Source organism: Prionailurus viverrinus, chromosome B1 (genome assembly GCF_022837055.1).
Source record: "Prionailurus viverrinus isolate Anna chromosome B1, UM_Priviv_1.0, whole genome shotgun sequence".
In the NCBI taxonomy this organism is placed as follows: domain Eukaryota; kingdom Metazoa; phylum Chordata; class Mammalia; order Carnivora; family Felidae; genus Prionailurus; species Prionailurus viverrinus.
In genome coordinates this window covers 153,784,114-153,811,457 of record NC_062564.1, presented here as the reverse complement: position 1 = coordinate 153,811,457, position 27,344 = coordinate 153,784,114, and the positions used below count along the sequence as shown (strand labels likewise).

The following is a 27,344-nucleotide window of genomic DNA, read 5'->3' as shown; positions in this document are numbered from 1 at the left end:
AAGTTTGATATAGTCCCGCCTTACAGCTTTAAGTGGAAGAGGAAAAAAAATGACAATGACATAGAAAATCTTTATCTTTTTTGTAAGTTTTTCTAATGATAAAAGGACCTTTAATAAAGAACTGACAAAATCAAGAAATGATTTCTATTATTTAAATTACCTTTTAAAAAAGATTTACTCATTTTAATTCAAGTTTAATTGAACATACTTTCAAAATAGGTTGCACCACAAATAGTGGTTTAGAACAACACATGCTTATTTTTCACACACACCACAGTATATTACAGACCGGCTGATAGATCCACTGTGCACTTTCCTCTCTCTGGGATCTACACTGACAAAGCTGACATCATACGGAACATTGCTTATTTCCAAGGCAGAAGTTAAAAAAAAAAAAAGTGGTGAAATTAGATTATGTTCTGAAAGCTTCCCTCAGGAAATAAATGCATGCCTTTCACCTTCATTTCACAGCAGAAATAAGTTACTTCAAAGAAGTAGGTAAATTTAATTTTACCTATTTCCTGTGTTGAGAATGAGCCAAAGTTCTTAATAAACAACACTAACATTTACCAGAGTTTACCTTTCTGGTCATCAAATATTTGGTCCTCTGTCCCTTACATTCAAAATACACACACTGTGTCCTCATGTATCTATCTACCCTCTTGATAGATAGGTATAGATATAGAAATGTAGATATGTTATATATTACAGATTTCATATAGTATTGCATATATCTGTAAATATAATAGTAGTTGGAAAATACAGGTCCCTTTAGTGTGTGGGGGAAAGGGGGGTAGGATTTGAAATATAATTTTAGTTTCCCTTCTTCACATAAGGTCTATACTTTCTATACTTGACCAAGACATTGGTTTTCTGGGCATATGAAAGAAATAAAAATAGTCATATCATGAGATGTTAAATCAATGTAAGATCAACTATTTTGTTTCTCTTTCAATTTTTTTGTTTTTTTTTCTTTTTTTCTTAATTCTAGTTAGTCAATATACAGTGTTATATTAGCTTCAGGTATACAATATAGTGATTTAACACTGTCATAGAATATTAGCTATTTTGTTATGTGAATTATAAAATTACCTCCATCACCAATGTGCCACACTGTGTCTAGTGTCCATAAAATCATGGCTGCAGAGAATAATCAAAATTTCTCTTCCACTGAATATGGCAGGCAGCTTAGCCGCTGTTCCTCATGGTATAAAGTGGCAACTATGACCGGCTGATGGGTCTACTGTGCATTTTCCTCACTCTGGGATCTACACTGAGGAAGCCAACATCATATGGAACATTGCTTATTTCCAAGGCAGATTCTAACAACATCATTGTCCCCATTACTGTAGAGCTAGTATTTTTTAAAAAAATAACTTTTATCAATTTCTTTCAAAAGTAGTTGTGCAGGATATAGGCTTTTAGAGCGTACTTTTCTCACAGGCTTAAATGCAGAAAAGGCAACCATATAATTTATAATCACAATGAAGACAATTTTAAGTGTACACAAAATGTTATCATTAAATCCACCAGGAAACTGGGATAAAAAGTATGATATGGGTAGTAGTTGTACCACTTCTCTCCTGGACGTAAAGTGTCCTACTATGGACCTCAAAGAAACTGAATGTTATTGAAACCTAGAATTTAGGTCAATTTCAATTTCCTATATACTATTTGTTATTCTATCCCCTATTACTTTGATATAAATTACCATTTTTCATCACTGAAGTGTGTTTGCCAGCTAGTGCTATATTATAATTAAATCTTTTATCTCATTTTTGTTTTAAATTCATATGTAATGGAGAAACAACTTTGAAAACCATTAGGAATAATGCTAGCCGTCATAAGTAACATCAGTGAATGCTCAATTAGAGTCCAACACAATTCCAAGACCTTTACCTTTCTTCAATAATTTAAATCACACACCATCTTTATGGCTTTAGATATAATACTATTATTTTCTTTTTTTTTTTTTAATTTTTTTTTCAACGTTTATTTATTTTGGGGACGGAGAGAGATAGAGCATGAACGGGGGAGGGGCAGAGAGAGAGGGAGACACAGAATCGGAAACAGGCTCCAGGCTCCGAGCCATCAGCCCAGAGCCTGACGCGGGGCTCGAACTCACGGACTGCGAGATCGTGACCTGGCTGAAGTCAGACGCTTAACCGACTGCGCCACCCAGGCGCCCCAATACTATTATTTTCATTTTACATATAAGAAAACTGTGACTCCAAGTGGTTAAGTAATTTGTCTGGGTGACACCGCTAACAAGTGTACAAGAATGGACTTTGAGTGCAAATAGCCCGGTTCAAACCTCATTGTTTACCATGGTACACCACGTAGTGGAGGCAGATAGAAAAGGTGAAGGTAGGGGCTGGAGGAAAATGTAATGAGTATTTGCCATTGTAGGTACTACTTTAAGGTCTATACAGGGAGGCACCGGAACATTGTAAACAATCTTATGAAGTAATGACACTGAGAATTTTTTTTTTTTTTTTTTAGAGAGAGTGTGTACACATGCATGTAACCAGGGGCAGAGAGAGAGAGAGAGAATCTAAAGCAGGTCCCCCATCCCCCCGTGCACTGTTAGTGCAGAGCCGCCCGCATCCCAAGAATTGTGAAATCATGACCTGAGCTGAAATCAAGAGTTGGATAGTCAAACCCCTGAGGCACCCAGGTACCCTGACACAGACTTTCTAAAAAATTAGGAAACTGTGGTCATGAAATATGAACATCTTTCAAAAGCTATACAACTGATAAATTAACTAATATGGATTAAAAAAAAAACTTGACAAAATGTTCACTATCATGTATTGCAGTTTATAATATTTATTCCAAGCATTACAGCTTAGATATTTATTATTGTTAATTAAAAACAAGTCAATTATTATCCATTATACAAATACAAATCATATTTGTATTTTATTAACATGAAATACAAAATGCAATAAAGAAAGGATCCAAGCTAACAACAAATATGATATGGTAAATATGTGTGGAGTTTGCTGTTTCATTTTAAAAAATATTAATTGAGCACCAACTATGCACCAGTAACCTTTGTGTGTGTTAGAGTGAAAAAACTACCTCTCTCTCTTTCTCTTTCTCTAGTTCTGTGTTAAAATAATAGCTAGCATTTACATAGTGTCTTATATGTACTGGGTACTTTTCTAAACAGTTGCTCATTTAAATTCCTAACAACCCAGAGTAAGGTACCGTTATCCCCATTTGACAGAGAGGAGACTGATACGCTCAAATGTTAAGAGATCTGTGTTCTAGGAGCCCCTGGATGGCTCAGTTGGTTAAGCAACCTACTTCAGCTCAGGTCATGATATCATGGCTCATGAGTTCAAGCCCAGTGTTGGGCTCGGTCATGACAGCTCAGAGCCTGGAGCCTGCTTCAAATTCTATTTTTCTCTGTTTTCTCTGTTTTCTCTACCCCTACTCCGCTTGTGCTCTGTCTCTCTCACTCTCTCAAAAATAAATAAGCATTAAAAAAATTAAGAAAAAGAGATCTGTGTCCTGTCACACAGCCAATAAGAAGCAAACATTAAATGTATGCAGGGGTTAAATGTATGCAGTCTTACACCTGAATATGCTTTCTAAAATACTATGGCATAATGGCACACACTGAACTGATATTTAATTGTAACCAATTTTCAAGAAATGAGACAGACAATTAAGAAATACATATGTCATACATTGAGGGTGATAAGTTCTAAGAAAAAAACATAAAAGAGGTAAGAGATCAGAATGATGGAAAGAAGAAACATGATTCTGATAGGGAGGTAAAGTTATGAGCAAAGGCTTAAGCTACAAAGCAAACTATGCAGATAGATTGAAGAAGATTCTTTCAGACAGAGGTAACATCAAAGACACAGACCCTGAGGGATCACTATATCAAGATTATTTGAGAAACAGCAAGTAGGCCAATGTGTTTGGAGCAGAGTGAGTTAGGGACAGCTTGGTTAAAGGCATGACCAGAGAGAGAGATGAGAGTGGGAAGATAATGAATAACCTTTTAGAATATGGAAGAGTAGCTTGGATTTTCTTCTGAGTGATATATGTAGCTGTTGGAGGGTTTTCATCAGAGGAGTGACATGATGTAACTCTTAGAAGAATCGATCTGGTTTCTGTAAATTTAACAGACTCTAGGTGACAAAATGATAACGCAAAAATAAAATGATTTCATCTATAATAACAAATTCCAAATCCAGTATCTGGTGATACTGTGGAACATGTATGGGCTATAATTACAGGTGATACAAATTATACTATATTTACTGTTTTGCTACATATATTGTGTATCATATATTGTGTATCTGTCGATCAGTCTGTATGTTAGAAGCGATGACGATTTGAAGTAGGATGGTAAAGTTCAGAGAGGGGATATATTATGTATAGAATAAAATGATTTTACTGATTACTTGAATGTAGTACAAATAGGGAGAAATTTTAGAGAATTGAAGCAGAATGATAAACTGTGTTAAGGCGAAACTTTCACTGTCAGCTCATTAAATAATTAGCTCCACACATGAATTCTCTACTGATAGAGACACTTCGATCATCTTGCAATCACTTGCTGAGTGTGGTGTCTTCAGTCTCCCAAATGAATAACCATGAGGCAACAGCAGGGGCGCATCTGAAAAAATAGCACATTCCGTCACCCATGCATTATGTATGATAGGACTCCACGTGTTGGTCCTTCCTCTTAGGATGAATGTGATGGTGGATGATGTGGGTAATTAGAAGAGATGTAATCTGGCAGAAGGGGTATCATGTCATTGTGTGCAGAAGCAAAGCTAAGTGGTTAGTCCAGGTTTCTGTCTATAACAGCACAATACAGACCCAAAAAGAAATAACCTAAAAAATTAGGAATTTTAGTGAAATTGTACCTACATACTTAAATTATGACATACGTGGGCCATTAAGTCCTAGGAATTCTATTACCAACAAAGGCTTACAAAGATAGTATGTCAGGGTAATGCCAGAAATGCTGATTGAAAGTAAAAACAAATAAGTACATTTATGGATCTAGTTTTTATAGTTGTAAAAAGAAAACCCACCTGATTTGTTCTTCCCATTTTGAAATGAAGCAGATTTTATTTTTTATAGTCAAGAGCTCAATGTTTGTGGCTGTTCTTGCTGTTTGTGTTCTTCTTATAATGTCTAGTTAAAAGAATTCTGCATGAAATAGAACTTAAGGCAAAATCAGTTTCTCAGGAATTTTAGAGTGAAAGCTTTTTGGAATTTTCCTATCTGTTCCAAAGAAGTAGCATTCATCTGAATGTCTCAGGATTCTATGTTAAAGTCCTTATGAAATTAAGTTCAGGTTATAAATGGATTTTATTAAATAAAGTTAATGAGAAGCAGATAATAAAAATATTATTCAAAGGTGCACAGACCAGTATCGACAAACTCAGTTGCATAGCCAATAATTCATCATATGTTTTCCTAAAAGAAATGAATAATTACATTACATTTTTATTTTTAAGAAATCAAATAACCAGTAATTGCAAAGTCAGAACCACCCAAACATGAAGTAATATTAAATGTTTATTTTGGAAGCAGTGAAAATGTGTGATAAGAAAAGTTAAACTGCAGTAAGAAAAAAGACAGATGATAATTTACACCTCACCCAAAATGATGTTAAAATGATGAGTTTATAAGAAGGCAGAGGTACAACATTCTTGACTTAAGATTAAGATCAGTTCTCAAATAAAATATTCTATGTAGATGTAGTAGGCAGTTTACAATAAATCTTTCTAAAAGGGAACTAACTTCTTATAGGAAAATAAATGAGTGTGACATTCATAGGCTTTATGTGGTGACTGGTGGGTTCAGGTTACTTAGTTGAATCCCAGTAGATCACTGGGGATTGGAAATTATTTGATGACTGTCAGTTTAAAAATCCACTAATAAAATATAACATACTAATGTTACGAAACCCGAAAAGTTTGCACATTTGAAAACTGTTAAGTGAGTAGAGAATTCATCTTTGCCTTCCTTCTTAAATTCTCTAGAGGTGTCTCTATAGCCATATGCCTTCTGTTAAAGCCTGAAAAGCTGAGGATATAAGGCATTTAGAAGAGATAATTTCTACTTTAGGAGATTGCCCTTTACTGTTAGAGATATCCTCAGGATGATCCGTCAGTGTGCCAGGTCTGTTTATAACTGGAGGAGGTTTCTAAAGCCTCTCTCAATTTCTGCAGTAAAAAAGAACATCATCCCCTTGGACTCAGTCAGCACCTTGTTCATTCCTCTGTTTTGGCTTGTATTATATTATCTTGTGTTGGACTATTTACATGTGATTATCCATCAAATTATAGCGAATGTCTGAAGAGGAAGGAACATATTTTGTTTGGTTTGATTTGTTTTTCAAGCTGGTGTTCCTAGTGTTCATTACAGTGGAAGATCGATATTCCTCAACGTATATGAAAAACAACAAAAACAGGAAGGAAGGAAGGAAGGAAAGAAAGAAGGAGGGAGGGAAGAGAAAGGCAGATGATGTTCTAGGATAATGTCCTTGTAAGATATTCTTATAGGAATGTAATGATCAATTGAACACAGTTTAAGAGTACTATCACCTTCAAACAATGGTTGCCTCTCCAAACCTTTGAGCTCTGATCATGTAGCCAAGCAAACAGCGTAGTTTTCACAGCAGAAGGTAAGACACATACATAAATCTATAAACATACATAAATCTAAGATTACTGACTTTTTATAATATAATTTGGGACTGCATGGAACTTACATTCTGTCATTGCACTGATTCTAGCAAAAATATAAATTTCATCACAGCTATATTCTGTGTTGTTAAGAAGCAAAAATGTGTGCCCACAAATTTGTGTTGTGAGGATATTAAAAGGCTTTATATGATATCAGTATCAGTTTTCACTATCTGTGATATTGCACCTTCAGACTTCTTTCCCTGAAGCCTTTAGATAATTAAAAAACAAAACAAAAAGTGGAATGTTTATTTCTCAATGTTGCCTTAAATTACCGCTCATTTGTTAAATACTAATGTTATGAGTAATAGTACAAGAAAGAGGGTTGTTACTAGATAATTCTGAGCGGGAAGGCCTATAAAAAGAGTGATGAAAAATATGTTACACTTAAGTAACGTTAAGATCACAGCAACGAGATATGTGATGATTTTAATAGCTCTTTATCAGGCTACCCAAAAGTAACAGTAAAATGTTAATCTGGACAAGGTATATGCCTAAAATATAATTTCTTAAAAAAAAATCAAAGAGAAGCATACCAAATACCAAACCAAAATTATTTCCCAGAAACACATTATGTAAGCATAATCTTTATTTTTTTTGTTTGTTTGAACTGTTAGATCATGAAAAGACTAAGAATTCCTTCATCGTGAACTTCATAAGAACTAATACACTATGTTCATCTGCAGGTTTTATCAAGAGTTTAGCTAAGCTACTTCATGATATTGCTGTTCTGCCGTCTGTTTTGTTTGACCAAGCAGCCTGCAGTGACCTTAACCTGACATTAGCCCCTCAGACAAGGACCTGCCCAAGATAGCAGCCCTCATAGTCCTAAGTAAATATGCACTCTGATATGACTTTACGGCAGCCCTTCGGACCAGCGGTTTCCCCTGTTTCCCAATGGCTTCTCTTTATGTGCCCCTAAGATAAGGCTTCCTTGGGGCTTACCAAAATCCCCCTCTTTTGGTTTGAATTGGCTAATTTGGCCTTAGTCCAGGAACCCCCTAGCACTCTACTCACAGACCCTATTAAAGGCATATGCCTTAGGTCCTGTCTTTCTCTGTACCCTGTCTTCCCTCACCTCCCCATGTGGCTCCTTGAAGCCTGTAGATACTTACTCCAGAACCTGTGGGTGATAGACTTCTCTATTTTCATACCTCTTGTGGTCTGTTGTTGAACCTTGGCTCACCATCTGGCACCCAATTCATAGCATGTTTATATACAGAAAATTGCCTTGATTCATTACAAGTTCAAACAGCAAAATCCCTGTTAAACCAAACTTAACTGAAATGAAATAGTAATGGAGTATCATATTCCTTTTACCTTTAATACAACATTCAATTCTAATGTACCAGATATGTACCTTTTTCTAACCTACATGGACTGTAACCACATTTGATAGGAGCTACAGTATATTTATTGCATAATTATTCTGCTTTGTTACAAAAAGGGTGTTGTCCAGTAAAGTTTAAATTAGAAATAAATGTGTATATATATATATATATATATATATATATTTCTTAAAGTTTCCATGGTGTCCTAAAGATGTGTCCTTTGATTTATATTTTATTTGAATTATTTTACTTACTCTCCAAATATGAGTTATATACACATACCAAAAGAAAAAAAGTAACTTCAATACTTTTATTACATTTTGAAAATTTTGTTAAACCTTCCTTTATTTTGTAGCTTTTAACATACTTAAATGATGTGAAACATTTTTAGATTATTATTTAAAAAAAATTTAAGTTTATTTATTTTGAGACAGAGAGACAGAGAGTGAGCAGAGGAGGGGCAGAGAGAGAGGGAGAGAATCCCAGGTAGATTCTGTGCTGTTAGCTTGAAGCCCCATGTGGGGCTCAAACTCACGAACCATGGTCATGACCTAAGCCAAAATCAAGAGTCCAACGCTTAACCGACTGAGTCACCCAGGTTCCCCCAAATTTTATGTTATTATTACATTTGTAGATTACAATTTGTTTAGGAATGTTCTACTTATTCAAGGCTCTGTGCCATAGATATTTCCTTACGGAAAAACCTAGTAGACAATGGTATTTGTTCAGATGACCCCAGTGAGATAACTCACAATAAAATTTAAGGGAAAAGAAAATAAGGACATCACCCAAAGTCACAAGCTGTTAAGTGTGAGGGGTGGCTGAGTACCCTCAAAACCTAAGCAGAGCCCTTGATACTACATTGCCTTCCAAATGTGGCAGTCCTGAGTAAGTTCCCCAAAAGATTTACTTCTTGGGGCACCTGGGTGGCTCAGTTCGTTAAGTGACCAACTCCTCCTGATTTCAGCTCAGGTCATAATCTCATGGTTCCTGGTATCCAGCATATGTGTTGGGCTCTGGGCTGACAGCACAGGACCTGCTTGGGATTTTTTTTCTCTCCCTCTCTGACCTTCCCCTGCTCGCTTGTTCATACCTGCTCTCTCTTTCCCTCTAAATAAACTTAAAAAGAGATTTGCTTCTCAGTTTTACGGAGCTCTCTGTCTTCAGACTCTCTACTGCCCATTCTATCTTCCATATTGTTACCGGATTTAATTTGCTGAATGGCAAATACTAACCCCTGATCTGAAAGAAAAGAAAAAGTCTAGATGCTAGGCAGTCATCTGGGACTCTACCATCAGTCCTAACCACACTATCTATTCTCAGTTTGTTCCATTCTGCAACATCACATCACGAACTTAATTACAGTAGGCCAGAAGGCTTATTGTTACTGTTCTGCTTCTTTGCCTTTAATATGCTAATTCTTCTTCCTGGGATGCTCTTTGTACACCATTCATGCTATTGTTTTGTAATGTATATATAAGTTGAAGTATAGTTGACATACAATATATATTATTTTCTGGTGTACAACATAGTATTTGGACAATTTATATATATTATGAAATGATTACCATAATAAGCATCAATACTATCTGTCACCATACATACTATAATGTTATTAACTATATTTCCTATGCTGTACTTTTAATTCCTATGACTTATTTATTTTACAACTAGACGTTTGTACATCGTAATCTGCTTCACCTGTTTTGCCCATCCCCCTACCCTGTGACAACCACATTTGTTCTCTGAATTTATGAGTCTGTTTCTGTTTCTTTTGTTTTGTTTTTAGATTCCTCTCATAAATGAAATCACATGGCATTTATCTTTGTCTCACTTATTTCACTCAGCATAATACCCTCTAGCTTCATCCTTGTTGCAGCAAATGCCAAGATTTCATTCTTTTTGATGGCTGAGTACTATTACAGTGTGTGTGTGTGTGTGTGTGTGTGTGTGTGTACGTGTGTACGTGTGTATACAACATCGTTATCCATTCATCTATTCATGGACACTTCCTGATCTTGGCTATTGCAAATAATGCTACAATAAACATAGGACATCATATGTTTTTGTGAATTAGTGTTTTGTTTTCTTTGGATAGATACCCCATAGCAAAATTACTGGATCGTATGGTATTTCTACTTTCTACAGTGGGTGCACCAATTTAAATTCCCACAAATAATGCATGAGGGTTTCCCGTTTTCCATATCCTCACCAACATTTCTTATTTCTTGTCCTTTTGATACTGACCATTCTGACTGGTTTGAGGTGATACCTTATTGTGATTTTGATTTTCATTTCTCTGATGATTAGTGATGCTGAACGTATTTTCATGTGTTTGTTGGCTATTTGTATGGCTCCTTTGGGGGAAAAAGATCTTCTGACCAATTTTAATCAGATTATTTGCTTTATGTTATTGAATTGTAGGAGTTCTTTATGTATTTGAATATTAACCCTTTCTTTGATATATCATTTATATATATCTTCTTTCATTCAGTAAGTTGCCTTTTTGTTTCGTTGCCTGCTGGAAACCGAGCTATCCCAGCCTAAGTGGCAAAGCCTGGGCTGTGGACGGATTGGTGACTGCAAGGTGGCCCACCGACACGGAAGCTTCTTGCACTCCCGCTTTTAGGTAATTCGGCCTTAAAACAACCTGGGGTATTGTCTGTTGGGGAATTGCCCTCGACAGGCCCTCTGGGAAAAGAACCACTAGGGAAGAAAATAAGGTTCCGCAAGAAATTGTGCAGCCTTAGGTTTAGCCCTTGCCATCCCCTATGGAGACTCCTCTACTTACAGGAAGGATAGCCTCATGCGTTTGCCAGCAAAGGAGGCCAACAAAGGAGAGACATAAGGATTTGAAAGCCTCACTCCGGCAACTAAGGAGTGTATCTCTGGGCACAGGTGACTTCAACCCATAGCCCCACCTGGCCCCCCCGGAGGCATTTCAGATGATGACTGAACCTAGTCGGTTAAGGTACAGAATGGTTCATTGGTTTCTAGGTGCATTGTGTCTCTGAGAATGTATGAGGCATGGGTTTCTAAGGCCTTTTCAGCCCCTTCCTGGCACCTCGGACTGAGGCAAACACATTGTTCTTCTGGCCCCGTGTGGTTGGGAGGTCATGTCCCTGTAACTGTTCCACTTGAGGTGTTGAGAAATGGAGGTCCTTTCACAAGAACAGCAAAGCAAATGCTTTGTAGATTATAGATAAACACAGATGCATAATAGAATAGTGCAAGAAATGAATCTATAATCAAAGGGTATGCGGGAAAGTTAGGGGAAAATCGCCATGTTATTTCTTAAAGGTTGTTTACACATAAGAACATTTTCAAAATTAGGTAATGTTAGAAAAACATAGATGACATATGTTACAAGGAAATCACTAGCATATATAATGTCACGTTCACTACAATAAGTCAGCCAGTTTAACACACTGCTGTTGTCTGTGTCCATTTTTATTCTAGTTTTAGTTTTTTATTTTAGTTTTTTATTTTCTAGTTTTTTATTTTAGTTTTGTTTTATTTTCACCAACGTCGTTCTTCCTTCGGGAACCCCTGGACCTGCTGGAGCTGGACTCTGGCAGTTGCCAAAGCTTTTTAGTTTGGCATAGTCCTAATTGTTTCCCTTGCCTGAGCAGACAGATCCAAAAAAAAACATTGGTAAGGCCAATGTCCAAGAGTTTACTGTTTATGTTTTCTTCTAAGAGTTTTATGTTTTCAGGTCTTACATTTAGGTCTTCAATCCATTTTGAGTTTGTTCCTGTGTATGGTGTGAGAAAGTGGTCCAGTTTCATTAATCTGCATGCAGCTGTTCAGTTTTCCAAAACCATTTATTGAAGAGACTGTCTTTTCCTCATTGTACATTCTTGCCTCCTTTGTCATAGGCTTATTTCTGGGATCTCTGTTCTGTTCCATTGATCTGTGTTTATGTTTGTGCCATTGCCTTACTGTTTTGACTGCTGCAGCTATGTAGTATATCTTGAAATCTGAGATTGTAATACTTTTAGTATGTTAATTCTTCCTGGGATGTTCTTTCTAGCCCACCTTTGCTAATTGATTGTTATATATATATATATATATATATATATATATATATACATATATATACATATATATATGTATATATATATATATATATATAACAATCATTATATAAATACAATTGTATATAAATATATAAATAAAATCCTTTTGGGTGCCTCTTTCCAGTCACTTTAGCTTTATTTCTCATCCTCATGCTTAAACCTCTATCAGATGGTAAAGTATCGTTTCCCTAGCCACCTTAGTATATAATTTGTGTTAAACTCCCATATTATTCACTTTCACTGATCTAAAAGCATGTCATTTCAGCTATAATTTTTCTTCTATATTTACAATGCAAATATTTGAGCATTATTATTTTATCTTACCTGTAAAGAACCTACACTTTTAGAACAAAATCCAAGAGGAGCCTCGATATGACATGTACTAATTTTGCATCCAAAGCATATTTATTGTATAATAGCATTTAGGTCATTCCCATGTCCTCTAGTTCAATGCTTCCCAACTATGTAGGATAAAACATCACTTCTTAAAAAAATTCTATGATACATTTGTAAAATACAATGAAAATAAATTGCTAGAAAAATGAAATACTGATGAACTATTTACAATTTTCATTTAAAAAATTATTTGTTTGAACAAACACAAAATTACTCTTTCAAGTTGTCAAGATAGCTTACAAATGCTCATTTCCAATGACTAGACTATATAACTTCTATAGTGGAAATTTCAATCAACTGTTTCTGGGACAAATAACACATCTGCTTTTAGATCATAAGTGGCACAGAAAGAAGTTGTCATTTCAGTTTGATCATGAGGAATGGTTGTGAATTAGACAGAAGATTGTAACAGAACACTCTAGGCAGAGGGATCAAATTTTACCCAAACTCAAGGAATGGAAATTACAATATTATTTTGGGATTGGTGAGTAGTATAGATTGATGAAAAATGGAGTAATAAAGAAGGGGTAAACAGTAACCCAAAGTATGTGAATTGGACTACATAGGAGTTAACATAGAGTTGAAGAATGAAGAGTTTGAAACACTTAAGTTTTTCAAGACTTTTGCTGCCTATAAAAGAACGCTTTTCTAGGAAAGTCAAATTTCTTGTTACCCATTGACTGTCATCCCCATTCTAGACTGGGTTTCCCCCCAAATCACTGTACCTAAAGCAATCTAATTAAACTAAACATGAGCATTATACCACTTAATTCAAGGGATACTTATTGTATTTCTTTGTGCTTTTTAGTCACATCTACTGATCTTTCCCTTCTCACTCAAATATTCTGTCTTAGGCTTCTGTGATGAAGCAGTTACCTTTCTGCTGTCCTTCTGGAAACTTCTCTTAGTTTCCTTTTCAAACCTCCCTTTATTTAACATCTTTACATATTGGAATTCCTCAGGCCTCTATAGTTGGTTCTTTCCTTTATTCATTATATTGTTCTTTTGAAATTTTCTCTTCTATACTGTAATGGCTTCAAAGATCACCTACACATTTCTAATTCCCAAGTCAACATATTGAATCATGACCACTCTCCTGAGTCCTACATCTTCACACCCAAATGCCTACTAGTTATTTCTTCTTGGGTATTTCACGGAGATCTCTAACTTAAAATGAGCAAAACTGAGTACTTGTTTCCTACCTGCCTCTGTACTTGTCTGCACCAAAAATAAGAAAGCAAACAATGCTAAACCTGAAACTAATATCAGACTGTATGTTAACTAACTAGAATTCAAGTAAAAACTTGAAAAAGAAAGAAAAGCAAGCAAACAAATAAACAAAAACACATAAAGGACTTAATAACTTATACTGTTCTTAGGATCCCAGTAGTTTAAACAGCAATTCAACATCATACTTGCATCCTCCCTAACCTTCATTCTTCACAACCAAACAAGTCTTGTTCTTTCTACCTCCTTTATCTGTCATATGCCCCTATTTCTCTTCCATCTTATCTACTGTCTGGGCCACATATTAACATAATTTCTCCAAGGAGATTCTGCTGTTTCACAGATTACCTCCCTTTGTTTACTATCCCAAACTACCATTCCCCCCCCCTCACTGTGTAGGTATCTTTGCACTTAAAATTACTTGTACAGTGTTTGGCTTCCACCGGAGAGTATAGAATCTATGAGAACAGGAATTGCATCTGTTTGAGTTAATGCATTATCTCAAACATATAATAGAAAACTAGACAAATATCTTAACAGATATTTATTGAGTTAATAAATGGTCACTATAAGATGGCAAAACATAGAGCTGGAGAAACGCTGAATCTGGTAAATTTCAACTCTTTTTTTTCAAGATGCATCCTCTAAAACTTATTCATCTATGTTGACCTTCTAAAAAGAGTGTCATTGCATCTCGTATTTTACAGAAGATAAAATGACATCTTCTTTATAGCTTGCCCATAAACAAAAATGGTTTTCTTACATGGTGATATATTTAGAAAATGGAAAAATGTAGACATAATTTAAAGGAATACACATAATAGTTTATATTTGTTACTATATAATGACTAAATTGTCATAGTCACAGCCAAAAAGTATTAATTCAATTATTTTCCTGTGCCAATGGAATAATAATATTACTTACATACTGCCATTATCTAAAATACAGCTTTAATTTACAGAAAACCAATAATGTGGTACATGGTGGTATATTTTGCACATTTCACAAATATAAAAGTCCTAGATATTCCTGGAAGATAGATATTTACTGTATTTTGATTTGATATTTACCTTACATGGAAAAGCAAGAGTCAGAGTAGTTAGGCAACATGTTAAGATGATAAAATATTAATAATTTGCAAAGCTCAGCTGCAGACACAAGTATGTCTGACTTCTGAGCATAAACCTCTACACTACATTTCTTGTCATGACAGTATGCATTTGTTCAATATGGTAGGACTACTTTTTCTGAGAGAAATCTAAGGGCAGATGATTTAAAATATATTAATATCAAATACACTGATTCTATGAAATAAGACGTGCATGTTGTATTATGGAATTCTGAAGTGTATGCAAAGAGAGGAGTAGGCATTGAGGCTCTTCAGGACTCACAGAAAATGACTACATTAAACCCCTCTTTGTAGAGGAATAATCCATTTTCATTTCTTAATTTTTAATGATATAAACACTTTTTGCATATTTGTTGCTTCATTTATTATTATAGAGACTTCAAAGGTACTTTTAATTTCTAGGTTTGAATGTTAATTAATGTTATTTTATGTCTGTATATAAAAAAAAACTGAAGAATACTTTGGAACTTTCTTTTGTATCAAATGGAAGGGAAGTAGACATCTTTCAAAAATAGCACCTCTAACAAAACAGATGAACATAGGGGAAAGAAAAAATAGAGAGAGAGAGAGAAAGGAAAGAGGGAGAGAGAGAGAAAGGAGAGAGAGAGAGAGACCATAAATGAAAAAAAAAAAAAGAAAATAGCATTTCTGTCTTGAAACATATTGTCTGTATGGGAAGTCAGATGTCCTGTCCCAGTCATGAAATGAAAACAGAACGTGAGAATTTGGGCTAATGAAAGTCATTAGTATATGTCAAGTGGTAGTGTATGGCAGTTAAGAGCAAAGCCCAGAACAAATATTGGCCAGTTCAAAGCTTGATTCTAATAACACACTAAGTGCTTCATTTCAGATCTCTGTACCACCGTTCTTCCTTTATAAACGGATGGATAACAATACCTAAATCATTTTACGGAAAATTATAATAAAGGGCAGAGATATTGGATTATGTCCAAGGAAACGTAAAATCAATCAGATTCATATTAAAATTCTATTCCATGTGAATTCAAAGCCCATACCCTTTCAATTATAACATGCTCTAAGAAGAAATGGGAGGAAGGGGACTGAGGTGGAAGGAAAGAAAACGGGGACAAGGATGGAAGGAAGAGGGGAAGGATAGAGGAGGAAAGAGGATGAAGAAAGAGAAGGGAGAGGAAGAAGGAGAGGAGTGGAAGAAAAAGATCTTGTCATTTCTATACACATGAAATTGTGAAAGCTGCCATGACGATATTTTAAGACAAATGCCATTCTCATTTTGCAAATGAATGAATTGAGACATATATTTGCTAAGTTGCATGCCATCCAAGGTAAAGTATTAAAAATGACAATATTAGAAATTAAGTATTTTCAAAATTTCTAACTAGAATATCAAAAGTGAAGTTTTTAGTTAGTCTATCTACCCTATAATTCTCCTCTACTATTTTCTGGTTAAAACTGATATTTTTGTCATTAGAAGGATTGGAGAATTACTGAGTGCTTTCTTTTATTTATACAGCCTTTTTTTTTTTTACTTACATACAGTGTTCTATTAGTTTCAGGTGCGCAATATAGTGATTCAACAATCCATACATCACCCAGTGCTCATCACAACAAGTGCACTCCTATAAGTAGTTTTTAAAATGCTTTTTAGAGTTTTGACATAAAGCAAATAAAATAATAGGAGAAAGAGGGCTCTTGAGGTCAAGTTCCTTGGAGAAAAGATTAAAGAGAAAAGTATGGGATATTGGGAACATTTATCAATCCTAGCTTTTAAAGTTCTTGCTGTGCTCTTGAACCATCAATATATCACTAGATAAGCTTTTGACATTTTACAAAATAGAAGTGAGACAGGGATAGTGAGCAACTGAAAATAACTCACTGTTAAAGTTTTAAAAATTATTTTTTTATATATTTTTTATGTTCCAATAAAAACAAGCATGATATTTACATTTTAATTCAGCTACCAGCTCTCCATCTTTTCATCCTACATTAGTCATATTATTTTACTTACATATGGGTTATAAATAAATTAGTTAAATAAATAGCCCCATCTGTATTGTCTGCCTTATAAAAACCTTATTAGCTTTTTATAATCAGAATATGATGGTCAGTAAATTATACACTAATACAAAGTTAAATTCTATACATCTTTCTGGGGGGAGAAAACCCAGAAGAATTTGGGCATTTAGTGAAATGGTTTAATCAAATGTCTTTCTCTGTGAATATATTTATATTTATTTTAATGATATTTTGATTTAGAGAACAGTAAAAAAGTATTTTCAAATATCCTACTCCTTCACGCCAAAACTATCACTGCTAAATATGAGTGCATTGTGAAATCCACAAAACTTTTGAACAGGTATAATTTATTCAATACATTTTGGTTAAACACTTATATTTGTTCTAAATGTTGCAGATACAGGAATGATAACAAAACAAAACCAGATCCCTGATTTTGCAAAGGTGGAAAAACAGGGTAGGCCAAATAATAAACAAAACGAAAAAAAGGGAAAATAAACAGTATATTAAATGGTAATAACTTGTAGTAAAGAAATAGAACAGGATAGGGTAATAGAGAATATTGGCAGATTTTACCACTTTAAATAAGTAGTCAGCAAATTCTCCCAAAGAAAAAGTGACAATTAAGTGGACCCAAATAAGACACTGACTAGTTTTATGAAGCAAATGTTATGATCTGACCTGATAGCTCTAGTTACTATGTAAGGAATATACTGAAAGTGCTAAGAACAGAAACAGAGGAAAGATTTAGGAGCGCTAGCAGTAGAGGTGGTGAAAATGTGTCAGTTTGGATATATTTGAAAGTATCACTGAGACGATGGATTATATGTGGGGTATGAGATTAAGATATGAGTTATGATGCCTCTAAGTGTTTGACTTGAGGTATTCGAAGGATGCAGTTGCCACTTATTGACTTCGGAAACTCTGTGATAAAATTTTGAGGTAAGACCAAGTGTTCAATTTTAGATATACTAAGTTTGAGATTCCTAGTAAACATCCAGATAGATGGGTGGGTAGATACATAACTAGATACATAGATAGATGCATAGGTAAATATAGATAGATAGATAGATAGATGATAGATAGATAGATAGATGATAGAGATACATACAGAGATGTATGCATACATAGATAAATGGATTGACAGTTGAGGAGAAAAAGATAAGCTACAGTTATATATAATATATAAGTCATCAATAGATAATATTTGAAGTTATGGGATTCAAAAAGGTAAATGAGTAAATATTGGGAGAAGTTTCAATGACTGAGTTGGTGACAGTCCACACCTAGTAAGTCAGATGATGAAGAAGCAGCAAGAGAAAATGGAGAAGCAATGAAATAAGTTTGTTTTTTTTTTAAATATGTCTATTATCCTGAACTCATATAGCAAAAGAGGAAGAAGTGCCTATCAGTGGCAAATGTTGCTGATACGCTAAGATAAAGCATTAGAATTGACCTTTGGATTTTAGCAAGGAGTTTTTTGCTGTGGCAAAATCAAACTGAAAAGGTATGGAGGCAAATGCCTAAATGGAGTAGTTTTAGGATCGAATGAAAAGAGAAATGTGGATAGACAATATGAAGAGGATGAAAGTAATCATAGAAATAAAGCAGAAGCTGGAGAAGATAGTGAAGGCAAGAGGTTTTTGCTTGTTTGGGGGTGTGTGTGTGCATGCAGGCATGTGTCTATGCATGCATATGTGTGTGTGTATGTGTGCGTGCATGTACATGTGTATGTGATATTAAGTAAAAGAACATGACTCAGTATATTTTCTTTAACCCCAGGAATTCTTTTGATGTTTTTGTTTCATGAATATCTTTAGTAGATACATTGTCTATATGGAAGTTTAAATTATAGTATCTAGATGAAAACTAACTTTCTACTAGAGGTCAGCATATATTACTAAAATACATATATTCTGCTCAAACTATTTGAATATTTATATCTAATCTATGCATTATAAGAAATCATGTCAATGGGCAATTATCAAGGAGTCAAATTTAAACTCTGCCAGTATTACAAGTTCATCATTTATTTTTTCTTTTACATTTATACACATTAAATTCATCTCTCCAAGTGATTATTAAAACTAATATATATATATATATATATTAGTTTATATATTGTGTTCAAGGCATCATGACAAATTTGTTACATATATTATTTTTAGTTTTCATTCCAAGCTTACATACAAATTTTATTCACCTATTTTCTAAATAAGGGTCCTGGTGATCAGCATGTCAGAGTTTTCTGCACCTTGATAAATATGATTGATGCAGCAGGGATTTGGTCCAGATATATTTAATTCCAACGTCCATGACTTTTAACTTTTACTGCTTTGTAACACAGTGCTTACTGAAAGATAGGGACTGTCATAAGCAATACTTATTTAGTATGTTGAGTAGAGCCAAGTACAATGAAAGGCACTTAACATGACCTTACTGCTAAGATAGCTGTTACTTTGTGTAGGCAAAACAGTATCCTGAACAATAAACAAAATCAATCTTTCTCATATTTACAGATTTGAACTTTTAGGAATCATGAAGCAAAAACATGTGAATTAATCCAGATTTTTTTCTTTTAAATGTCTTGCATTGTTGGGACAATTTATCAAGCTACCAAACTAAAACAAGACTAAACAAAATCCAGTTTTACTGACAAGTCAAAGACTTGGATGTTTTAACTTCCACATCATCTGGTGTTAATTGTGCAATAAAGGCTGGTGAGGAATCCAGAAATAATCCCCTATGTGGCCTACTGAGTTTCCCTAAAGGTTTGCTACTGGTAGTGCAATTACAAGAATTACTGAAATGTAAGCAAAATTTCTATACCAAAATTCCTTTTCTTTTTAAAGGAGATAGAAGTTTATTGAATAGACCACAAAGGAGGGGTAACAAGACAGCAGAGAGACTGTCTGCCTTTAAACCAAAATTCCTAAACCAAATCTTTATCTCTAAAGAATATTGGCTTTCTGCATGCTTAATTTTTTTCACAATTTAATTAATAATTGAAAATGTAAACCCCCATTTCTTACCTTCAAATACAATCTCAATATCAAAATTTAAATATATGGGAAAAAATAATTAGCAGCCCATTAGCGGTTTCTCATTACTCTGAGATGGATTTTGCATCAAGGTTTAGACACAAGTCAGAAAAGACACAAAAGCCAGTCTCATTTTAGAATCTTGATCTTTGAAAATCCTTGACCAATTCAGTATCCATTCACTACCTTCTTTCCTTTAATTTAATTGTATTTTTCTGGTGAGTTTTAAATTTTTAAGAGTGAAATAATACAAACATCAGTAACCTCTGGGTGATTTTTTGTTTTGTTTTGTCTTAGTCTTGTATGATATAAAAAAAAACCCAAAAACCTTATTGAGGTATTAAAATAGAAGTAAATTACAACATGCATGAAATTTATGTTAAAATTCTATTACCACAATATATATTCATTTATATATGACTCTAGTGGTAGTATTGAAAAATAATGTGATTTGGAATTCCATACAAATAGTTTTGAATCTCTTGCATTCCACTCATGAACTTTATGAACTTGTAAAGTTCTTTATCTTTTATTTCCATATGTAAATAAAAGTTACTGTTACTAGCTAATAGGTTGGTCATAGATTTACAATTACTAAGTGAGAAAGTACGTATGATCTTCTGCAATTAAAAGCAGGAACAGTTTTGTCTCTCCCTCTTACCCAGAAACATAGCTGGAGTATAGTTAAATGAAATCAGTGACCGAATTTTATTTTTAGAACAATAGAAAAAAGCTTATTTGACATGTCTGTATAGCAAAATAAATGAAAATATATTGTTGTAAAAGACATCAATCTTTCTCAATAAATTAAACTACTAGTGACCTTTCAAGCCAATGAAAAACATACAATGGATGAAATATTGTATACACATACGTATATCCATGATGTACACGTATATTTATGTGTTAATTTTCTAACCCAGGAAGTATGTATTTTATCTTTTCTGAATGAAACATCTTTGACGTGAATATAAAAATGTTTAACATGTTAAGCGAGACTTTTTTTAAGGAATTTAAACACTGTAATTTTGAAATAAGTAAACTTTCAATAAAAAGTGAGGTGTTCATTTTTCAAGACAATGAATTCTAAACAATTTTTAAATGACTAGACTGTATCATATATGCTAAATATCATTTTTAGTAAGTTTGTCGCCTTTTGCTTGCTATTTTCTGTGAACACTAATAAACTCTATGATAATTTGAATACGTAATGAAGTATACAGAGAGAAAAACCTAGGGAAATTTTCTTGTGAAGGCTGAGAAGCTGAGCACTGGAAATTTTACCTCTCGACAGTGGTCCACCTTAACAGAAAAAACAGACATAATAATTAGCTACTATTTAAACTGACTATGAATATCTTCCACTGAAATAATGTATGAAGTATGTATCCTACTCATCATAAAACTAACGTTAAAAGTCAGGACTATGTTTTGATACAAATTCGTCAGCGTTTAATCAAGTGACCAATAATCTTTGGTGCAGATAAGAGAAATTTAAGTGAACAAATATAACTTACCTTATCCACAATACATATCTGCTTTCTTGTTTGAGCATCAAGTACTTCAATCTCAAAGTGCGTAGTTTTTGAATGTTTCACTACTGGAATTGATTTTAGAGGGCCCGCTGAGAGCACAAAATGCGACAAACAGTGGAAGTTTCTCAAGTCATTCTTCAGGATGGACCGTGTAGCTCCTCTGGAAAATATTTCTCTCTTGCGTTCTGAAGCAAGGGACTTGTGCCTTTTGAACATTGTGTGAACTACCAGGAGAATCTGTCATGTCAACAGAAGACACTTGCCAGTGTGTTCCCTTTGCACCAGTTTAAATACTGCGGGTGAAACCAGGAAAGGTCAAGTGCCATGCCATTCCAAGAGTTCAGTTTTATTTAGCAGGCTTGAAAACAATGACTGATCTATTTCTATATATAACACACTATTGTAAATTGCTGCAGTGTAGAGGATTACTTTACCAGCATTCCAATTATTTCTTGCTTTCTCCTTTTATCTCTGCTTCTTAATATGGCCACTAGTATCTGAAATTCCAAAGCAAGAAAAGAATAGAGTTTTTATCTCTGAATTCTGCATGCACCTCAAACAAATATATTATTACTGACACATTCACATTTAGGTGTATTTAAAATTAGCATAGGGATATCTTATAGATAAATTAAAAAACACCTAGTACATAATTACATAACAAAATTTTTTATAAGTGTTGCTTAAGAGAAAGATTTGTGGCATGTTTTAAATATATATAAATAAATATAAATATATAAATATATATTTAATATATAAATATTAAATGTTATATAGCACAATATAATATAAATTATATATACAAATAAACATATATATGTTACAAAAAGGATGAATTCTTCACTGTACAGGGAATAGAAAGATGGAATATCATCCATGAGATTGGAATACGTAGAAAGCAATTTTATAACTTAAGGAAAAATAAGTAAATCTCATTTTAACATTTCTAAACATTATATGTTATTGGCAAATCTTTGAATTTATATAAAAAATTAATACTAAACATTACATTTACCACAGCACTAAGTTATGACAAATTCAAATACTATCATTATAAACAATGAAGAATGTTAAACAACCTGGAAAAAGGGGTTTGTTGAAAAGACTCAAAGCACTTGGATACCTATATATGTGGTGAAGAAACAAGTGAAAAGTATCCAAAATATATTGTCACTGATTCAAAGGGATATTACAGGAAAATATTCTGAGATGTTATTTACAATGAAGACATGAAGAGTCAAGTGGCCAGAATTATAGAGAAGTGAATATATATGTGTGTGTATATATATATATATATATATATATATATATGGCTAATATTTACTGTTATAATTAAACAAAATAACATAATGATTTTTAATTGTGACCAAACATTATGCAATGAAGATCCACTTACACATTGTGCAGTTATCATTTTCATATTCTAGACAACCATTACATTCAATATGTAATCTTTTAAACACAGAGAAGACAAAAATATATATATGTTTGTGTGCCTGTTACACATACACACGTGTTGTGCAATTTCACCACCCAAGTTGCACAACACTTCATCCCTTTTCTCCCACAGCTCAGATATAATCCATTAGAAACCCAGAACACAGTCTTCTCACCATCCCACAGCGACCTTCAAAGCATCAACCTCACCTGTGTTGCTTTTCCAAACTAGTCTTTCTGTGTGAATACTGGCCGATCTATTATCATTTTAATATAGCAGCTAGATTGATCAGGCTCTATGCAAAAGCAGACCTTGCAATAATCTGCTCAACACACTGCAGAGTCTTTCTATTTTATGTAGCAAAAACTCCAAAGTTCTCCGCGAAGTTCTGTAGGATCTGCATCATCAGCACCTTGTTATATTTCTGATCTCATTCATCCCTTAATCTATCTATCTACAGTGCCTAGCACAGTGTCTGGTACACATTAGGTGCCCAATAAATATATATTAAACAAACAATCAGTAAATGTATCTTAAAGGTGTAGCAGAATGGGGTGATGCTAATAGCATGCTCAGGTGAACTACCGTCTTATACTAAAATGACTAAACATCCTGTAGGTCACTCCAGATATAGTTTCTATTTTAAAAAAGGAGTAGTCTAAAGGACACAGGAGTTGAACTGAAAGAGCTCCCATTGCCAAAGTTGGAAAAATACAAGTGAGAAAATAAATGCTGATGATAATGGATTCTAACTCAAAGAACATTATAAATATCCATGAGTCCATACTGTTATGAATAAATGATAAATAAATAAATAAAGATAAAAGGTGGGTTTTCCTTACACAAGAATTCCAGATAGTATATGTAGATACTCTCTTCCTGCATGTGGATTTCACTTAGTGACACACTTACAAAAATAATGAATGGAAGGGAAAATAGAAACGTTATGGTGGAGAAAACTGGAAGGTAGAGAGCATTTTAACCAAGAGGCCAAGTTTAAGATCACCATGAAAAGTCATGGTGATATCATGTACCCAATGATATGAGGTGAAGACATTTCACCTCTGTGGTACTCTTTCAAAAGTTCACTTCCTCAGTCTAACCTTGAGAAAAATCAAGACAAACACAAATTGAGACACAGTCTACAAAATACTTACTATTCTGAAAAACTCTCAAGAATTTGAAAAAGAAGGAAAAACTGAGAGACTGTAACGGATCAAAAGAGAATCTGTGGTAGCATGACTAAAAAATTCAATGGTGTCCTGTTTCCTGGAACAGAAAAAGAAATCAGTGGAAAAACCTGTGAAGTAAGAATAACATTTGTACATTAATTAATAGTGTTGTATCAATGCTAATTTCTGAATTTTGATGAATATACCATTGGTATCTAAGATGTTAAAATTAGGGGAAGCTGGGTAAAAGTACACACACAGAAAAACCTCTCTGTACCTCCTTTTCAATGTTTTTGTAATTACTCCAAAATGAAAAGTATAAAATAAATACACACCCATCCCAACACATAAAATAAGGAATAGATAAAGAGAAAAATGGAAGTGAAAGACATTTAAAATAAGAAACTTTCAGATTTTCATCTGTGTCAATCACTCAAGTTAAAAATTTTGGAAGAGAATAAAAATCACTTTAGATATTATGCTACTTATTATTTCATTATGTATTTTGGAAGTAGTTTTAAAAATAAAGTGATTTATATTTGCTATGGTGTTCTCACAAGATTATTGTTAAATAGATCATAATAAAAATAACACCCTTAATTAATATTTGTTTAATACTAGACCTAGAATATCACTTTGTAAACTAGATTTCAATTTAAAATATATTTAAAATAGAAAAAAAAAGTATTACAAAAAGATGCAATCTCAAATCAGAACCTTTATTCTACTTGCATTTATTTATAATAAAGTGTGAAGGAGAAGAGTTAAGATACTATTGTTCTTTACCTCCATATTTTTCATTCATTTTTGACAGAAAGTTACCCATTTCAGTATGTTTTCCATTTGAAGTACCATTTTAAAATATTAGGGTATTTTAAGCAATTAACAGGCTAATTTTTTGGAGCCGTTCTAGTTTAGAGAAAAAATACATAATTGAATGTGCAGAATTCCTATATACTCTTCCTCTTCTGCAACACAATTTCTTCATTAGTGTGGAATTTTGCTACAAGTGAACCAATATTGACAGATATTTATTAATTAAAGTGCATACTTAGTCTTTGTGTTTTACAGTTCTTTGAGTTTTGACAAATGTATAAAGTCATGTCTCCACCTTGATAAGATCATACAGAATAGCTTCACTGACTTGAACATGTTCTGAGTTCCAACCTCCACTGTTCCCCTGTTCCAAACCCATTGGTCACAACTGATCTTGGTGCTATCTTCAAAGTTTCACTTTTTCCAGAATATCATTAATTAAAATTATATAATATGTAGTATTTTGAGAGTGGCTTTTTTCATTTGGCAGTAGGCTTTTAAGTTTCCTCCACACTTTTTCATAGTTTGATTTCTCTCTCTCTCTCTCTCTCTGTCTCGTGTGTGTGTGTGTGTGTGGGTGTGTGTGAACAATCCCTTCGTGTATGGGTATACCACAGTTTATTTATTCATCCATTTATTGAAGGACATCTTGGCTACGGCTATAAACATGGATGTTCAGGTTTTTGTGTGAATATAATTTTTAATTTATTGAGGCAAGTAACTAGGCGTATTAATCCTGGATGGAATGATAGGCCTATGTTCAGCTTTATATGACCCTATCAGACTGCCTTCCAAAGTGGTTGTACGATTTTGCATTCCCACCAGCAATAAATGAGAGTTACTCTTGCTCCATCTCTTTATCAGAATTTGATGAAGATGTTGTCAGTGTTTTTGATTTTGACCATTTTAATAGGTGTGACATAGTATGTCATTGTTTTAATATGCAATTTTCTAATGGCAAATGTGAAACATTTTTGGGGAGCACCGTTTTTTACGTTTATTTGCCATCTATATATCTTCTATGGTGAAATGTCTGTTCAGATTTTTTGTCCAATTTGTAATTTTTCTTCTTACTGTTGAGTTTTAAGAGCTCTTTGTATATTTTAGATATAAGTCCCTTATTAGATACGTGTTTTCCAAAACTCTTCCAGTCTGTGGCTCACCTTCTCACTCTCTTAACATTATCTTTTGCAGGGTAAAAGCTTTCAATTTCATTGAGGCCCAGCTTATCTTTTTTTTTTTCTTCATTCATGGATCATGCTTTTGGTGTGGTATCTAAAAAGTTATCACTAAGCTACAGATTACCTGGATTTTCCCTATGTTATCTTCTACCTTTCTAAACCTGAGTAGTTATAATACTAGTTCACAGGAAAATGGAATTTATTCATAATAATCACAGTAACAGGCAGTGTTCTAACCTAGTTCCATTAACACCAACAAATGTCTGCAAGCATATTATACTCTTCCCCTGTGAAGTTTATATGGTCTTATTTTTTCTCCAACTTTCCCAATTTTAGTGATACCAATGAACTATGAAATGGGCTCTGAATCAGCAAGCCAAAAGCAGATAGGAAGAACCTTAGTAATACAAAAATAAATTGTTTTCTGACTCCCCAGAGGATATGAACTTTCCCAAAATAATATTTTATATGCTGATCTATTATACAAGTTTTCTGAAAGTCCTGAAACTACTAAGTGGCTGAAACCACTGATATTAACATTTCAACTAATACATAATAAATGAAAAAATATACATAGTAACTGAAAAACTATTTTGGCCACATGAAATAAATCACTTGTAATAGAAGTAAAGGGACATAAGAGCAAAGCAGGTGTTATTATAAAGTTTCCATTTTACATTTTGACCAACAGATTAGGATAGCTGATCTAAACCAATTATCAGTAAAAAAAATAATGATAAATGAATCAGTTCAAATTACAAACAAATCCTAGTTGCTGTATTCAAAAAGGCAGTGTGGGTGAAATGTAGGGGGAAGAGGTCTGGTATTAAAGAAAGAGATGTGGATTCTTATTCTAACTCTGCCAGAGTGAGCTGTGTGATATTGGCTACACTAGGTAACCTCTCTCAACAGTAGTTATAATGAACGTTCACAAAATGAGTACATTCTCATGATGATCTCTAATGACCTTTATGACTATGATTTCTAAGTCATATTTATTTATTGATTGATTTTTCTTTTTTTCAAGTTTTGTAATTGAAATTCCAGTATGTGAGTGATGAATCATTCAATTCCACACCTGAAAGTAACAGTACACTGTATCCAAATAATAGTTAAAAGACTGTTTCCTGTTTAAAATCAGCCATAAGAGAAAAGAAGAAATAGAATCTCCATAATAGTTTTCCCTCACAATACTACTGGACAGTTAAGTAATGCTTGTGAATCTGTGATGTTACTCTTAAATCAGACTGGAGTGCAAATATCTCTACTTCACCAAGT

The 27,344-nt window shown here is 33.7% G+C and overlaps 1 protein-coding gene across 2 annotated transcripts in view; it reads right to left on the bottom strand.

Annotated features, from left to right (window-relative positions):
• Positions 1–21,675, bottom strand: part of TECRL (trans-2,3-enoyl-CoA reductase like) — a 122,354-nt gene extending 100,679 nt beyond the window's left edge. For both annotated transcript variants that reach the window (XM_047856714.1, XM_047856713.1), the window contains exon 1: positions 21,442–21,675. In XM_047856714.1, the coding sequence (XP_047712670.1) occupies positions 21,442–21,675 (234 nt within the window). The remainder of the gene's footprint in view (positions 1–21,441) is intronic.
• Between the last annotated feature and the right edge of the window lie 5,669 nt (positions 21,676–27,344).